Genomic DNA, 19277 nt, shown 5'->3' with positions numbered 1-19277 from the left:
ACATTTAATCAGCGTCTTCCCATATAGTCTCATTCTCATGTGCCTTCCTCAGTCTTGAGTGTTGACTTCCTTTCTATATTTATTGTTTTCGCTCAGGCCTTCTGTTAGTTTATTCAGAAAAATATGCCTGGATGGCATATTTTCTTCCTCTTTGTATTCCTGAGAAAGTATTGCTCTGACTTTATGTATAAATAATTACTTCATTAAATATGGAAACTGTGCCCTTTAGAACTCTGGAAACTATGACTCCATTTTTTCTAGTGTTTAGGGTTGTGGAAGAAGGTGAAGGCTAATCTGATTCTGGTGGTTTTAATTACTACCTGATTTTGATTATGCTTAAAGAGCCTTTCTTTATCATTTACCTTCAGAAATTCCATAAAGCTATGCAAGTGTCTGTTTTCATTTGAGTTTTCCCTTTGCCTATGAATATAATGTGTACTGTCATGGGTGGAAAAGTGGTTTATATTAGGACTTTTTTTTCCTGTTATTTTTCTAAAGATTGTTTCATTTCCATTTGTTCTATACTTCCTTCTTGATATCCCAAGAATATGTGAATTTAATACCCTGCATTTATTCTCCATGTTTTTTCAATGAAAATATTTATTCTCATTGTGATAACACACTCATCTCAGTGTTTGCAAACTCAGTGCTTACAGAATTTAGGCAAGTAACAATAAACAAAATAAATGAAGCCAGCCTGGTACAAAAGTAAAGAGGGATGAAGGCTCTGGAAAGCAAAAGTGTCACCTAAAGATAGCAGCTACTGATCAACTGGTATTCAGTGCTAATAAAGTGTGACTGGAATTCAATTTTTTTTTCCCAGAAAAATTCAAGTTTGTGGGTTTTTCTTTTCTGTTTCCTAGCAGAAGAAAAGAAAAGCTAATAAAGGATCTCACAACTTACCATCAGGACGATCTTGTTTACACACAGAATGATCTGTCACTTCGCCGCCTTTTATAGTATTGTCATCCTTTGCAGAATCTAACAACAAACAAGCAAAACGTTTAGTCAGCATTTTTAACTTGGAAATAGAGCAGATTTCAACACTAACATGACAGATTTATGTTTGAGGAAAAATAGAATTTATTAGTTTTAAAAATAACCATTCAAATACATATGTTTGCCAATAAATAAGCTTTTTTAAAAAAAATAGTACGATGTAAGATATCTGCTGAAAGCTTGCAAAGGTAAAGATGTAGCTGGGATATCTTTTTGTGACAAATAAGAAAATCTAAGCAGGTTTTTTACACCAGGGAAAGTCTTAGAATTGCAGGAAAGGATATAAAAGGAAGGCAAAATAGAGAAGATTAAAGGACTATCTAATTTTAATGTTCTTAGTGCTTCCATTACTGTGTTTGCTCACATATGGGAGCCTTGCGTCCTTGAAAAAGTCAGATACAGAACCTTGAAATCCAGTGGTAATTAAGTTCATCTTCCTCAGGAACTGTAGTGGTTGAACAATAGCATCGAGGGAATTTAGACCTTCTAGGCCCTGCAATGGCATTTCCTCATTCGTTTAGCACATTTAAACATGGAATCATCGTACACTTACGTTTTTTTGTTGTAGGATATGGTTACAGGAAAAAACATGGCTAAAAGGATTCTGTGACTATGGGCTATTGCAGAGCTACAAAGGGCTCCTTGATGAATGTTTAGGCCTCCTGGAGGCGGTTTAAAAAAGCATTGGAATGATCCTGTGAATGGATCAACAGGAAGACAGCAAGTAGGTCTCTCGTTCATTTCCCAGACATTTATTAATGGTCATGTATATGCCAGACACTTTTTTTAGACAGAGTCTTGCGCTGTTACCTAGGCTGGATGCGGTGGTGCAATTGTAGCTCACTGCAACCTCAAACTCCTGGGCTCAAGTGATCCTCCTGTTCCAGCCTCTGAAGTAAGCTAGGACCATAGGCACAGGCCACCATGCCCATCTGGTTTTCTAATTTTGTGTATAGGTAGGATTTTGCAATTTTGCCCAAATTGGTCTTGAACTGCTGGCCTCAAAGGATCCTCATGCCTCATACTACCAAGTACTGGGATTATAGGCGTGAGCCACCACACTTGGGCAACACTGTACTTGATGCTGGGGAGCCAACAGGAAACAACCAAATCTCTGCCCTCCTGGAGCTTATAGTCTAGTAGATATTTTTCATGCTGCTGAAAGGAAAGCAATCCAAAGATATCTAAAAGCTATAAGCTAATCAAGCACATGGCCATGGAGAAAGCTGGGGGTGGTACACCAACACCTTGATTACTTACAAATGGGTTCTCTACTGGATTCGTGTCTATTGGTTGTCTTTTAACTCCCTAACAGAGCTGAATCAGATGGAGTCTAAAATAAACCACTGTTTGTTTGTTTCCTTTTCTCTCCTCCCTCTGTCTCCACTCCTTCCCTCTCAAAATTAGGAGACAGCTTTAAACAATATGGTTTGGAATATTATGAGAAAGTTTGTTTCTTGAACCTGCCACAAGCAACATTTGATGGACAAGTGAGAAACCTGGGCAGTTAACATATGATTCAAATTTAATAACCAGTGAAACAAGTATTAATATATAACTGAAGTGTGTGGTTTTAATTAACTGCAAATAATTCCCCCAAGGCAAATGTTTAATTATCTGCACTGCTTCTTATTTCTTTCTGAAACTGAAAATAAGTTTAAAAGTCCAAATTTGGAAGCAAAACTGAGCACAGACGCATTTTCCAAATTGTTATCTAACTCATGTCAAATTGTTTGAAACCAGCTCCCATTAAAATATGCTGTTTTAATTTTGGAGCTAAGATGTCAATTGAAAAAAAAATTTTGATTTTTTTTTTCATACTAACACTAAAAATAAACAATGATTGAAAAAGATATTATCTAGATCAGGCTAAATTTTAAATTTAAAAGTGTTTTAGTTATACTTATTTATTAAAAATGGTATTACTTGATATTTAGTCTTGTACAACATTAATTTTTCTCAACATACTGTTGTAGAATTATCCAAGATTTTGTATTTAGTTAAAATTTATTCATTTATACTGAACAATAATTCATTGTCATGAATCATAATTTTACATAAACTTTATGATTCTGCACCAAATATTACATAAGAAATGTCTTTAAAATGATGATTTACACTGAGTTTACAAGTTTATGATCTAATGAGTCACATAAGATGGGTAAAAAGCATTTGAAAAAGTACTCACCAGACTGTGTCTGCTTTGTCACGAAAATCTATGTCTTTAGCAAATAAATTATCTCTGTAATTTCAATATTCTTGAGGAGTTGCTTTAACATTATTAAGGCACCTTCTGATATGTTTCTATATAATGCATTTCATTGCATCCAAGATACCATCAGTTGCTATTTGCGCTACTATTTTATGTAGTATTAGAAGAAAATGCTACCAGATGAACTAGAACTCATTACCAATCCTACAATGTGTCCTGACTTTAGAAATAAAATATATGAAAGAATATGCATCTTAGAAACATGCTGTTTCAGTATATGTGATGTGTGGACACAAATATACATGTCTTATGTGATGACAAGGATTTCATATCCACCTGGCCCATCACCAAGCCCACAAGTTCACTTTGTCATGTATGTGAGACTCTTCTCCAGAAATGGTTCTACCTCCAAACACATCAATAAAGTAGGATGAAAAGTATTACATAACCTCATGACAGTATTCACAAATAAGCAGGTACCTATAGAAGATGGTTTCCACCAAAGTTACTTTATTAACAAGGATCTTTGAATTTCTAGTCTTATCATCTTTCGCAGGCCTAGATGTGATTCTGTATGTTTTAAATCATGGATTCATTACGTTATGCTTAGTTGTAGGTTTGAAATGGTAGTGCAGCTTTTCTGCTTAGAGGTGATGAAAGCCGCACTGAATATGTACATGAAATAATTACTTATAATGATGGAGGAAGAAAATACATATATTCATGGTCTGAATGTTTGTGTCCCCCTAAAATTTCTAAGCTGAATTTCTAACTGATAAAGTGATTTAGGAGGTGGGGGCCTTAGGAAGACGATCAGGTCATAAAGGTGGAGACTTCATGAATGAGATTAGTGTCCTTATAAAAAATATTTTAAAAAAGGGCCCAGAGTTCCCTTACCCCTTTTGCCATGTGAGGACACAGTTAGAAGGCACCATCTATGAACCAGAAAGTGAGTTCTCACCATATACCAAATCTGCTGGTGCTTGATCTTGGACTTCCCAGTCTCCAGAACTATGAGAAATAAATTGCTATTGCTTATAAGCCAACCTATTAATGGCATTTTGTTATAGGAGCATGGATGAAGACACCAGTGTATATGGTCATTAAAATAGCTTACTTTTTTACGTAAATTATATAAACTACCATGAAAAATGTAGCTGCATATACTAAACTCTTGCAGCACCTTGGATTCGCATTAATTCTAAAAATTATCATTTGATAATGTTCAAAAAAGTGTAATACAGTTATCACCTAATTCTGAGATTCAGTCAATGTTATTTTAATAGCAGAGAGCTGTAATTAAATTTATATGTAGATCCTGACTTTCAAAATCTTTAAGGTCAATGTCATATTTAAATTTTTTTTTCAAATGCAAATGTTAAATCAAATATTCAAGCCAAAGGTCTGTAGATAGATGTGCTTTTAAGACTAACAAGAATAAAAAAGAAATACTTTCATAAATTAAAAAAGAAAAAGCCTTTACTTAGAAAGTTGAAAAGATTTAAAGGAATATTTAAAATAGATTAAAATAAAATGAAAAACCTCATAAAACAGAAATTCCAAAATGTAGTTCACTTTTAATGCAGTTAATTACACATATCTACATGGAATATTAAATGTGTGGATTTAAACTGTGGTGACAGATGATGAAACTATTGAATTTTTAACAAAAGTATCTTAACTACAAATCAAAATAAATATTATTTCTATCTAAGATGTCCCTTTAGAACAAAAGTTCTTAACCCTAGGGATCCCTGGGTATGCTATAAAGGTCTACAGACCCTTTTAGAAGATGCAAAATTTGTGTACATATTTGTATTTCTGGGAGGAGATAGCTTCCACCATATTAGCTCTATGTATGCCCTAACAAGGTTACAAATGACACTGCCATTTTATAGAAGATTTTCCGGACTACTTTGAGGAATTAGCTACTGAGCTTGATGCCTGCTCCATCAATGATGGTAAATATTTAATTGGGTGTTTTTTGTTTTGTTTTTTAATTTGAGACGGAATTTCGCTCTTGTTGCCCAGGCTGGAGTGCAATGGCGCTATCTCAGTTCACAGCAACCTCTGTCTTCCAGGTTCAAGTGATTTTCCTGCCTCAGCCTCCTGAGTAGCTGGAATTCCAGGCACGCACCACCATGCCCAGCTAATTTTGTAATTTTTAGTAGAGACGGGGTTTCTCCATGTTGGGCAGGCTGGTCTGGAACTCCTGACCTCAGGAGATCTGCCTGCCTTGGCCACCCAAAGTACTAGGATTACAGGCATAAGCCACCACACCCAGCCAAATCTTGAATTCTTTTTTTTTTTTTTAAATATTTTATTGCATTTTAGGTTTTGGGGTACATGTGAAGAACATGCAGGATTGTTGCATTGGTACATACAAGGCAATGTGGTTTGCTGCCTTCCTCCCCATCACCCATATCTGGCATTTCTCCCCATGTTATGCCTCCCCAACTCTCCACCCCCTGCTGTCCCTCCTCTAGTTCCCCACCACAGACCCCAGTGTGTCATGCTCCCCTCTCTGTGTCCTTGTGTTCTCATTGTTCAACACTTGCCTATGAGTGAGCACATGTGGTGTTTGATTTTCTGTTCTTGTGTCAGTTTGCTGAGAATGATGGTTGAATTCTTAAGGTAGATTTGACTTGAGGAAATAGCTAAAAAATATAGAAATGTGTTAAATAAATGTGAAGGACAATCCAACTGGCAAAAAAAAAAAAAACATGTTGTACCAAAATTAGAGGTGAATATCGAGTATAAAACTGATTGCATAATTAACTGTCTTCAAAGATAACTATTCAAGCTAGGTGGTCTACGGAATGCAAGTAAGAGAGGGAGCCCCTGACTGTTATTCAACGTGATAACAGGAGGTCATTTTGGTGTAGAAGTTCTAATGGGTCTGAACCAAAAAAAAAAAAAAAAAAGTTTAAACACAAAAAACTTACACATAAAATAGTCTTCCTCTGTAATTTGTAAATGTCTATACATGAGTACCATAGCTTGATACAAAAGTTGCACAGAAACGCCATCACCTGGATTTTCTTTGATTCTCGTTAACTGATTTGATTATACCATGCAAAACATTTATCCTGGCCTGCTCATTAGAATCTCTGGCTTATGATGTGAAGCAATTAGGACAAAGTAATCTTTCCTCCATCTGAACCAGGTGCTTATCTAAATAAACTAGAGTCTCTGCAGTTGATGATGTTCTTAGTGAGACTTTGCAGTGGCTATTCTTTTATATAGGAAAAAAATATCCTGCAATACATTCCCAGACTATTCTGATGCTGATGATCTGAACTGTGCTTGGTCCCAGTGAAGCTGGATAAACAAGGTTGAACTATATTTACCTGAAAGGTAACAGGGCCCACAGACAGGACATTGCGCAGGGCATCAGGAGACCCAAATGAGCTATAGTTGGTCGTTTGTCTTCATTATGCTCTCATTAACCTCCATTAAAAGGTGGCCAATCATTCCCAGAGTTATGGAATTCAGGGACAGGTTGATATTCCTTATCTGAAATGCTTGGGCCCAGAAGAGCTTCAGATTTTGGATTTTCAAATTAGGGACAGTCAACCTGTCCTGACAGTCTTTGAGGCATGGCTGGGAAAACTACCTTAATGCACAAGTAATTTGATTTCTATTAGAAAACACAAATTTCAAATAATAAACTTGTGTGAAGCAGCTCATTCTTAGCTTGAAGGCGGTATTCTTCTGCAAATCATTATTGAAAATACTAGCAAATGAGAGAATCATTCATTATGGGGTTGTGATTGAAACTACAAGCTTCATAGCTCTGGGGAAATCCATGCACTTTACATAATCCCAGTTTCTGCACCTAGGAACTAAAGGTGTTGTGCCAGATAATCTCTCTAAAATACCCGACAAAGCTAATCTGATTCGCTCAAATTGTCTCTTTGTTCCAGCAACTCATCTCTGTAAATGCTCCCACCCTTCCTCATTGTCCCCTACCTGAGTTGGACAGTTCTCACTGAGATTTTTACAGTGTACTTACAAAATAAAGGTTGGTAGTGGGGGAAGTACTAAGGTGCGCCGCAGTACCACCTTGGTCATCTTTAAGTCAGCAACTCGACAACGGATCCTCACAATGTAAAACAGAACAGCTGCATGGGAAGCCGGTTTGGACCATGATGGAAAAGGAAATGCTTAATTACCCTTTCCATCAAGTTAATTTTTCCCATTTGGCAATGTAAACAAAGGCAAATCTGCTCTTATTTTCAGTTGTCTGAGACTTGGCTGTTTCAGGGTCCTTGACCCCTATCCTTCTGATTTCTTTCTGATCCTGCCTCCCTCTCCTTTACCAAGAATCACACTGCAGGCTCTCTTGATGACATTAAAATATATATACATCTCACGAGGCTATGGTTCTAAATGTAAATGGGCTTGGAATTCTGTTAAAAAGTTCATCTATAAATCTGGGAGAGTACAATTGTTTTATTTACACGTCGGCTTAATTCGATCTGATAATGAAAGGTCATGGTGACTGTACTACTGATACTACTGAGAGAACCTTCTTAGGAAATATAAAGGCTTTCGTGGCCTTCAGAGCTGACAGCCTGGCATCTGGCCATTGCTTCTGAGTTATTTTATTTTATGGAGAAGTTGAGGCAGGAGACAGAATTTCTCTCCAGATTTACAAATTCAGCAACTGCTGGGCTCAGATTGCTTTTAGCCAGATACTTGGAAAGTGTGGCTGAGTGTTGCTTCTGATATCCAAGAATTTCAGGGACTAAGACATAGCCTACACTGTTGGCTCAGAACTTGTTTTTTTCCAAACGTAAAGGCACATGTTTGGAGAGTGAGACAAGCATTTGGGTCCTTTGGGGGAGATACTATGTGAGCTTCAAAGACCTGTATGACTTCTTCCGAATATCAATTTATTCCTCACACCTAGAAGGATCCACAAACTCATATGAGTGAGAAAGAACTGAGGCCTAATCATGGGCCCCCCTTCCCCCATGTGCTTGATTTTTCTGTTGTTTTTCTTTTTCTTTCTTTCTTCAATTTTCTCCAAGCCATTGAAAATAATTCTAAAATATGGGTGGCTGCAGAGTGGCTCATCATGTGAATCTACCACACGCTATTTTACAATCATTCCTATTACTGGACATTATAACTGAATCCAATTTGGGGGCATTCGAAAACATTATAAATTGTTGCAGTAAAGGTTCAAAGGCTGGATTCACTCTTCTCCTCCTTCTGTTACTCCTTTCCAACTATGTCCACCTCTGAGTTCTAAAGAGGATAGATCTTTCCAGAGCTAGACTAGTGAGAATAAAAGCAGCCGTGCAAGCTAAGCCTTGTAGCCAACATGCCCCACCCACCTCCCTGTGGACCACCCCTGAGGTTGGAGTCAGTACAGAGGGCATTCTTGCCCTGGATGGGCCAGAAGTACCCAGAAATTGATGCCTAGCTCTGAACCCCAAGGATTTGGGAAGTAAATACCCCAGTTTCCTCACCTCCCAGGGAGACATTTCTGAATGCACTCTATACATCTCTTAGGGGAATGGAGCCTCAGTTTCCCTCAGCAGTAAACTGCAAATTAATATCCCCTAGGGGCTGTCCTCCCTTTCTTGTCCCACTTCTTCCCACCTCGCCTGTACTTCCTGAGGACACCTCTCAGATAAAAAGTGGGTGTGCCTTTTGCACCCACAACCTTGTCTCCAGATTTGCTTTTGGGGATCCCAAACTTAGAAAGGCAAGACAGTCCTTCATCTGTCTCCCACCACTTAATAGCAAACAAAAGAATGCTCATTCTCTTCTCCTGACTTCCAGTCTGCTGCTCTCTCACACCATGCTGTCTTTATTTATGGAGTGTTAGGGAAAGTTTCTGCCATCTAATTAGGGCAAGTTGGGAAAAAGGGTTACCGTGTTTTTTTTGCACTGTATGACCCTAGTAGCTGGATCACAGATGACTGGTGAGTGATGGGCCCTAAGCAGCCACCTGTTGCTTGGCCAAGAGACACTAAGGTGGCCTGACATGAGAGCTCCACACACCAGGAGAGAATTATTATTAGCTTAACTGTGAAAGGAATTGATCAGCTTTTTGAGTGGAGGGCTGCTAGAGCAGTTATCGAGTCTCTAAAGGAACCGATAGAATGGCTGTTGCCTCTTGGGTGATCCTGTTCATGGGGCTGATAAAATGGTTTCCTCATTCCTTGACTTTCCTGCCAACAAAGCAACCTCAGTGTGTATCACTTTTGTAAAACCTGAAATAGTCTAACTCGCTTTGTGGTTCTTGCAAATTCATTATCTAACTTTAATGTGCATATGTTCTTTAAACATTTCTAAAGTGTTTTTTACAAATATTACTTTAAGAAGTTTGGGCCGGGCTTGCTGGCTCATGGCTATAATCCCAGTACTTTGGGAGGCTGGGTGGTGGAGGCAGATCATGAGGTCAGGAGTTCAAGACCAGCCTGGCTAACATAGTGAAACCCTGTCTTTACTAAAAATTAAAAAAAAATTAGCGGGGCATGGTGAAGGGTGCCTATAGTCCCAGCTACTTGGGAGGCTGAGGCAGGACAATTGCTTGAACCCAGAATGGGGAGGTTGCAGTGAGCTGAGATCACGCCACTGCGCTCCAGCCTGGGTGACAGTGAGACTTTGTCTCAAACAAACAAACAAAAAGCAAATAGGATTTTAAGAAGTTTGGCATTATTCTAGATCCATTTGTAAAAAGCACTCACCTTTTTAGACATTTCAAACTGTACAGCACTCACAAAACTTGTACACAGGCTAAAAGACATTAGGCCAATGAGCTTACAGAAAGTTAAAGATGAAACAGCCTGGTCATACAGAATGAAACAAGTTCAGTAAATTTCATTTTCATATATCACCTTCATGGTAAAAAATCAGGTGACATATTGTATTACAGGAAATAGGGTATACAGAGGTATTTGTATGATGTGAACAATGTTTTGCCTCATAAACTGGGAAAAATGTGTTAAAACAAAATACTGTAAAAAATGTATAAGAACCTTGAGAAGTATACTTAGGATTAAATTAAAAGTGTTATTTTCAATTTATAGAGGGATTTTATTTTAATCTGCTACTATTTTAGAGTAGGCTTAACTATGAGTCCCAGAAATTATTATAATAGATTTTTCTAATGCGATGACTATATTGTCAGCTTGGCCTGCCATTACAAAATACCATAGACTGGGTGGCTTAACCAACATTTATCTCTCACAGTTCTGGAGCATGAAATCTAAGATCAAGGTACTGGCCAGTTCATTTCCTAGTGAAGGCTCTCTTGCTGGCTTGCAGATGGCCACCATCTGGCCACGTTCTTGCATAGTCTTTCCTCAGTGGCTATGCGTGCTTTTTATAAGGACACTAATTCCATTGAGAGGACCCCATCCTCATAACCTCACCTGGCCTCAATTACTTCCCCAAAGGTCCTACCCCCAAGTACCATCACATTGGGGTTAGGGCTTCAACATATGAATTTGTTGGGGGTGAAAGGAACAAACACAAAGTCTGTAACACTGACATATGTATTGTGTAGATGGATAGTTGGATGGTTTATTTCCCTTCGAATATTAGCCATTCAAGTTAGTATACCTGCTGCACATCAGAAGAAAATATCAAAATAGATTTGGAAATGGGATTTTACCTAAGTCCATGGTTCCTTTTCTCCATTTCAATTCTCTGGCATCACATTTTCATTTGATCCTTAAAACACACCACATTGTCAGTGTTTGTACAGCATGGATAAAGTAGTCACGAGGGAATCTGAAGCAATATTCAAAACACTGAATAACTGGTATGGGTGTTGGCTAATCAGAATATGCATGTCCCCAGCAGTGGGACAAGGCCCTGGAGCCCTGCTGGTATCCCAGGATGGCAGGGAGGTGGTGGGAAGGGTCACTTGCAAGGAGAGGTGTTCAGTCATTGTTTCCCGAACGCTATGTAAATATTTCAGTATTTAAAAAAATACTTGCAGCAGGATTAGAGTGTATTGCCAGAATATCAGTTCTGTGTATAGCAGAGAAATAGATTAATACATTTTCCAAAAATTAATGAGAGTATTTTATTAACTGTAAGTCTCTAATGTTCTCGTATTGATGAAAAGGATAAGAAGTAGCTTACCCTAAGAGTCTATAATCTCAGGACTGAATAATCCTCAAACATACATTGTGATAACCTCTTCTTTTGTCATCCTTATCGATAAAGCACCATTGCAAATAGAACCAGCAAAAACTTTGGGCTAGTTCTTCTTCGTGGAACACCACATCTCTTTAGGCCAGCATCACATCCCCTGCCTCTCTGCCACCCCACACCACCCCCACTGCTCGCTACATCGCTGGAGAGGAAACCTCATACAATCAGCTCAGGCCAATCACATTGGTGGGTGAAGCGGATGGCCACCATGTTGGGAGACATAAGGGGACCAGATAAGGTCATCTGTTCCAAAGTACCCACCCTGACTCCTCACGCTTCCCAGAAGAGCTTTTCCTTCTTTGGGGACTTGAAACTTGCTCTGTCGTTTGGGACTTTTTAAAATGCAGAGCTCCTCGGAAGAGGATCCCACTTGTGACATTTGGCATAATGACTTTACTAGTTGCCAAAGATTAGTCCAAAGTCAGCTGAGAACCGGAGAGGATGGCACTGAGCAGGGATCAAGAGGGAGGGAAGGACCTTAAATAGAGACCATGAGAGATCATCAAGGTTGTGTGTGTTTATGCTCTTATCTAGAGACGTACGAAGTGGGTCACTTTAAAGGTAAATCTCTGTTTGTTATTTAGGAGAAACAACTGTGAGACTGCCAAATTAAAGTGCATGTTATTTGCATTACTGAAAATTTTCCTAAAAGTTGCACTCATAATTTTTGTAAAAAATTTAAATTCTTTATATTGAATATAAACATACCTAAAGTACAAATTTCATGTGTGCAGCTTGATGAACTATCACAAATTGAATACTCCTGAATAACCAGGAGCAGCTCAAAAAGTAGAACACATCAAGCGGTATCCTCCTTCCCAGCCACTGTCCTCACTCTGGTAATCACCACTCGAACTTCCAACGGCATCTATAAGTTGTGCCTGTTTGGGGACTTGACATATATTCAGTTACACATAATCTGTTCTTTTCTGCATCTTCTTGCTTTTGCACAACATTACACTTGTGAAATTCGTTCATATGTTTGCATGTGGAAGTGGATTTTAATTGCACTCTGAAGGCTGGCCACATTGGTAGACTCTATGGTGAATCTTTTTTGAAGAGTAAAAACAGTATTTTTTTCTTTATCAAATATAAAACATTCACTGCTCTCTATACTCTGTCCCCAACTTATTATTTCTTTACTACAGTCATTAAGTGTTAGTGCGCATTAGGAGTGGGATCCCTGGAAGGACTTGCTAGCATACAGACTGCGGGACTGCAATCCCAGAGCTTCAGATTATGAAGGTCTGGGGTAGGGACTGAGAAGTTGCATGCCTAACGAATTCCCAGATGACACCACTGCGACTGTTCCAGGGGACACTCTTTGAGAGCCATTGCCTTAGCATAATTTGTTAATTAAGGCCTATCTGTATGCATTTCTTTTTTGTGTCTAAGTCATCTTTCATTTAAAGTAGGATTTTGGGATAAGTATCCTCACGTGGACTGACCACAGATTTTCCACTGCAGTGAGAGCAGCCTCTAATATGTGATGAGGAAAAATGCACAGCTCTATGAGTGACAGAATCTGGGAGCTTCCCACCAATATGTGAAGATGTAAGAGACATCTTCAAAGCATCTCTCCTTCACATTAGATTTATTGGGTCTTACTGTTAAAAATCGGAAACTCTTTGGTTGAGATGCATTCAGAAGAAGAACAAGAACAAGAAAATCAACAACAACAACAACAAACTAATCTGTGGAATCAAGAAAGCCCAAGGTCATATCATTACTGATTGCATCCAATCCTGCAGGCAAGAACTCCTTAAGAATAAAGCTTAAAGACCAAAAGTAATAGACAGTCCCTACAACACATTCTCCTCAAGCTAAATCCAGACACTGCCCAATATATTAGCCACCAGCCATGTGTGGCTAGTATTTGTGATGTGGCAAGTCCAAATGACATATACGGTAAGTGTGAAATACACACTGAGTTTCACAGACTTAGCTCATATACATATAAATAATGTAAAATATTGTATCAATAATACATTTTTAAATTTTTTTCCTTCAACTTTCATTACAAGTCCTGGGGTACACGTGCAGGATGTGCCAGTTTTTATATGGGTAAATGTATGCCATGGTAATTTGCTGCACATATTATCCAATCACCTAGCTATTAAGCCTAGCATCCATTAGCTATTCTTCCTGATGCATGCATGAATAATTTTTATGTTGACTACATTTTGCAAATATTATATTTGGATATAATGGTTAAATAAAATGTATAATCAAAATTATTTTCCTTATTTTTCTTTTCTTAGTGTGGCTTTTATAAAATTTAAAACTATATATATAGTTCTCATCTGTGGTTCACATTTATTTCTACTGGACAGTGCTGATCTAGATAATTTAGCATTATCCTGATTTATAGAAATTGTTAAATACATGTTTATTTGAAAGGCAGAATTAGGAAGATGGAAAATTATAGCTTGCCAAAGGATCATCCATTAGAAACTAGGAAATCTAATTTGGCTTATACAGAAGCATCTGCAAATGGTGATAGAAATGGCTGGGAAGGAGACCTAACTAGAGAATGTTCTGAGATGGAATTAGAGGAAGAAAGAGAATGGTACATTTTTAACAGCTACCCAAACTACTTTACATCCGAACAACACCCATTGGTTGAAAATTTTTGCTTTATGTTGATGGGACCTAAATTTCTTAGTCCTGGATTTGAAGCCTTCCATCATCAGGGCTGTATGTCAGCAACAAATTAATGAGTGGGTGATGGATACTTCATTTAAGTCGATTGGGTTTATTCATTGTACCTAAAATAGGTCTTCTAATGTCCTTCTGCCAATCTTTCACGGATGCTCTTTTTCCCAACTAGAATAGCTTCCATTTGCTCACGTTTCACATCTCATATTTGCGACCCACATTTCACAGACAACCCCAAGCAGAGATGCTCCTCAACCCTAAGCTCCTTCGTATGTCTCACTGTAATCCTTTTTTGACGTTTATCATGATCTGTCTGGCTTGCTTAGCTGCCTTGCATCCTAGTTATGTGGCCTCAGGCCAGTTATGTTACTGCTCTGGGCTTTACTTTCGTCATCTGTAAAGTGGGATGGTAATTTTATTTATATCATAGATGAAAGTGGAAGGCATGAAAACATGCAGATCTTAGAATAGAAACCATTGTATAATAAGGATTCGATACATATGAGCTGCTAATATTATTGTTGCCACTATTAACTAGGTAGCACATGCTTGTATATCTCATATTTCCATCTAGATTATAAATTATTTGAAAGGCAAGAACTATATTTTCTTTTTCACATTGCATAATGTCTTAAAAAAGTTAAGACCCAATAAATATCTGTTGATGGCCATAAGAAATGTCAATAAATTTTAATTGGCACCTCTGTAGGCCATACTGTGTTATTATCACAGGAATAAAATGATGGACAACACAAATACTGTCTCTCCACTCACAAAACTTAAATTATAGTGGGGGGGGATGGATAGGAGGGAAGTATGCAAACAACAGAAAAAGATTTGCACAGAGACAGACAGCAGCGAGTGTTCTAAAGCAACACATATGGGGGTTAGATGGAGGTTTAGTGGAGGTGGCTTTACCAAAAAGACAACCAGAGAAAGCTGTGTTGAGGCAAAAGCACAGTGAGAGGAGGGGGAGGGGGATGAGATGAGCTGGAGAGACAGGGAAAGTCTGCGATGGAAAGGCGCACCTACCCGGCTGTCATGAGCTGTTTGCATTTTACTTGGAGGCAAACCTGAGGGTATTATGGGCATTCAAGAAGGAGTGTGCTGTGATCTATTGACTTTGCTTTGTTTGGTAATGGCGGTAGATTTTTTTACCTGACTTATGGAATGAAATTATCTTCAAGTGCAATATATTAATATGACCGTGACCTTTGACTTATATAAAGGTTAGCTAATGTATATAGGGTTCAAACACAAACACTTAAATCTTGGACTCATTAAAGCCAGCAATCTGTTTAACACGAGTGTGTGAGCTTCAAGACAAAATATATAATTGGTTATCTGTCGCTAGAAAACACAGCGAGCAAATTCATGAATCGGGGTTCTGTCTGAACCTCCATCGTGACATATTATCATTTAGTAGTTTACATAAAGAACATGGTGCTTAATAACAGGTGTCAGTTTTGAGGGAATGACTCCAAATATGATTTTGGAATGAGAAAGGATATAAATAATGAAAACATAACAAAAATTATAGAGTGAGTCTGCTATAAAACACAGAGCATGCAGAAATCAAAACATACTATCATTTAGTTCCAGGCATCACTGACTTTAAAAATAGCAGACAATCGAAACATACCATTTTCCTTGAAAACAAACATTTTTACAAAATCAAGTATTTACCATTTATTTTTTTCTTGCTGGATTAGCTGACATTCAATAAAACCTTAACTTAGGTGTATGCGTGTTTCCTTTTTGAGCTAAATTTTTAAATTAAAGAGATTTATTTCATTTCTAAATTGACATAGAATAATTGTTCATATTCATGGGGCACATGGTGATGTTTCAATAAAGTAGAGTGATCAGATTGGGGTAATTAGCATATCCAGCATCGGGGACATTTATCATTTCTTTGTGTTGGGAATAGTCAATATACTCCTTTTGGCTACTGGAAACTAAAATGTGTACTATTGTTAACTATATTCATCCTAACAATGCTCTAGAATGCTAGAACTTATTTCTCCTATCTAGATGTAATTTTGTGTCCTTTAACAAATCTCTTTCTATCCCTGCCACCTCCCCGTACCCTTTCCAGCCTCCAGTATCCTGTTCCACTTTTTACTTCTATGAGATCAATCTTTTTTAGCTTCTGCCAATGAGTGAAAACATGCAGTATTTAACCTTCTTTTCCAGACCTATTTCCCTTAACATCATGTCCTCCAGTTCTATCCATGTTGCCACAAATGACAGGCTTTCTTTTTTATGGCTGAATAGTATCCCATTGTGTATGTATACCATGAGCAGACCCATAAGGGAAAATACAAACCCACAGAAAGGGGGAGTGTTTTTGAAAGGTCTCTTCTCAAATCTATTATTTTAAGATCAGACTAGATCAGGCGCATTCAGGGTGGTATGGCGGTAGACTCAAATCTATTATTTAGCCTTCAGCTTGCGTGGCTTTAAGAATGTTACCCAACCTAAGTCTTGGTTGGGTAAAATTATAGAAAAGTAGGGAAATACTAACAATGTCATCCATCTCTGGAAGAGACTGGGCAACTGTTCAACCAATGTGTTTCCCCAGAGTCCGATGTTCTTTGTTGGCTCCACCTTGAGAGAAGCCCTGGGGAAGAATCTGGGAGGGACTCTGACTTCGGACAATACTGTGGAGAAGAGGGAGATGTATGTGTGGAAGGGTGAACTTGAGCTGGTTGCTTGGTGGTGTTGACCTGCTTCTCCTCCTGCTGATGCTGGTATATGTCAGTGTTAGGTGATAAATCAAGTGGTTGGATATCCAAGTCTAGACTAGTCTACACCAGGATTCTGGCAGGAAGAAAGCTGCAGGAAGCAGGCAGCCAGAAGCAGGATGCAGAAGGCTACGGGACTGATTAAAAAATGGTTGCTGGCCGGGCGCGGTGGCTCAAGCCTGTAATCCCAGCACTTTGGGAGGCCGAGGCGGGTGGATCATGAGGTCAAGAGATCGAGACCATCCTGGTCAACATGGTGAAACCCCCTTTCTACTAAAAATACAAAACATTAGCTGGGCATGGTGGCGCGTGCCTGTAATCCCAGCTACTCAGGAGGCTGAGGCAGGAGAATTGCCTGAACCCAGGAGGCGGAGGTTGCGGTGAGCCGAGATCACGCCATTGCACGCCAGCCTGGGTAACAAGAGCGAAACTCCATCTCAAAAAAAAAAAAAAAAAATGGTTGCTGATTTTCCTGAAATCATGAAGGAAGATTCAGGGAAACCCAGTGCCTGGTACTTGGAGTGGTCTCAAGGCTTTAAACATCTACCCTGAGGACGAGGTTGATGAATTATTTGTCTCATTATGTATCAGCCTGTTTTCATGCTGCTGATAAAGACTTACTCAAGACTAAGAAGGAAAAGAGATTCAATGGACTTACAGTTCCACAGGGCTGTAAGTTTGTTTCCCAAACTATGTTTTGTTAGATTTTTTAAAAGTTCTATCAACAAAAAAGGGGGAAGCAAGCAAACAAAATTCTAAAAATCACATTTAGTCAATTAATGTGGGAAATGCCCCATACTTCCATCTTCTCTGGGCGTTTCAATGCATGTTAGCATGGTGAAGGCTTTGAGTTCTGCATTATAGAAAAACTGCTTAACTTTGCCTAACTTCATAGTTTCCAAAATGTTTTGACTGCGTAACTCATTTATCAAAGAACACTTATCAACATCATCAAAGATGCTGTAAAATTTTAAACATGGGAATATTTGGGCAAGAGCCCCATGCTTATGGATCTGAATGCGCTTCAAAAGAAGTACCTTTCTCCAGTGTTTTTGCCCAGTCAAAATACAGTGATGTGCCATTCTACGTGAACTATTGTCATAATTTCTGTTTTTCAGTAGAGCCGTCTCTTCATTTAGTTTTTGTTTTTGTCCTTTTTGACAGGGTTAAGGAAGCAGGTCCACTTTATTTACAATGATCAGCTGGTGACACATGGATCGTTGGGCTTTCTGTGGCCTTGTGGAGGCACCTGGGCAGAGGCCACTGCTGTTGGGTTAACACACCTTTCTTCCTCATCCTGCTGTTAGGGTCTTGCTGCTGTCAGAATCCACCTGCTCTGAGTACAGTCCTATCTTATGTAGTGTCAATAATACGTACCTTCAAAATTAACTCTGGAAATACTTATAAAAACACTTAAAGTACAGTATTTATTTTTAAATTCGAATATTAATGTGTATTTGAGTCCACTGCACGTTAAAGTTTGAGAATCCCTGAGCTAGCCTAAATGATATTTCATAGAAAAATAGGCTGCACTTCACTGGCAAATGTTTTGTGTTTACTCAGATGGGCTAAACACACCACCTTTTGTGGAAATACTCGAAAGAGTTACTCCGAATATTATGTTTTATGCTAGTTAAAAAGAAGTGACAGGGTCAGAAAAATATATACTCTAAAAATTGTACACATTGGGACTCAAACATTTTTAAATATGAGTGAGAGATATTATTATTTTAATTTGTAGACAGAAAAGACTTCATGCACTTTTGGTTGAGTAAGTATACATCTTGGGTTTCTATAGTTCTAATGAATCAGGTCAATTCTGGTACAATTGTTAGTAGCTCCCTGTCAATCACTCTAAAAATTGTGCTGGTTTTGAAGATATAGGATTACTTTTATTAGGTGATGCCCACAAAAGTATTCCAAAATATGGACTGGGGACCTTCCATTCTAGGTCTTATCTATAAGAGAATAAAACACAAAGAAAGCAGAAAAATCTAAGGAAGGCACCAAAGGAATGTCTGATATTCAAGCGAAGATACCCAGTTACCAAATCTCTATTGGTAAATGGAAGCTAGGAAGAGATTTCTCAGGTGTTTCTGCTTGCCCGCATAGTTTATTCTGGTTGCTTTTCAGTGTTAAACTGGTACACACCCTATGGTGTATTGGAGAAGGCTCACCTTGATGGTCAGGGGCGGGACAACATCTGTTGTTAAATATTTTGAATGTTACCAGTTATTGAACCTCTCTAACCTGCATTAGCATATCAAAATATTTCTTGATTTGATGATGATTCAATGACATATGACTGTCCCACCTTGAGTAGTTAGGATTTTAAAGACAGCAAATAAATTTAATAAGAATAATTGTAAAAAATGAAAATGCTGATGGCTTGTTGAAAGTTTACTGTTTGAGAAGCTATTGTAAGCACTTTAAATATATTAACTCTTTCAGTTTTTGCAACCCCATGATAAAAATAC

The 19277-nt window shown here is 38.2% G+C and overlaps 1 protein-coding gene across 2 annotated transcripts in view; it reads right to left on the bottom strand.

Annotated features, from left to right (window-relative positions):
* The window catches only part of MACROD2 (mono-ADP ribosylhydrolase 2), a 2030631-nt gene that overhangs the window by 72839 nt on the left and 1938515 nt on the right, over positions 1–19277 (bottom strand). For both annotated transcript variants that reach the window (XM_032248219.1, XM_032248220.1), the window contains exon 14: positions 904–981. In XM_032248219.1, coding sequence (XP_032104110.1) covers positions 904–981 — 78 coding nt within the window. The remainder of the gene's footprint in view (positions 1–903; positions 982–19277) is intronic.

This window comes from Sapajus apella, unplaced genomic scaffold, assembly GCF_009761245.1.
Source record: "Sapajus apella isolate SASKATOON/1434 unplaced genomic scaffold, GSC_monkey_1.0 scaffold65, whole genome shotgun sequence".
Classification (NCBI taxonomy): domain Eukaryota; kingdom Metazoa; phylum Chordata; class Mammalia; order Primates; family Cebidae; genus Sapajus; species Sapajus apella.
Note: the sequence above shows the minus strand (reverse complement) of the source record. Positions and strands in the feature narration are given on the sequence as shown.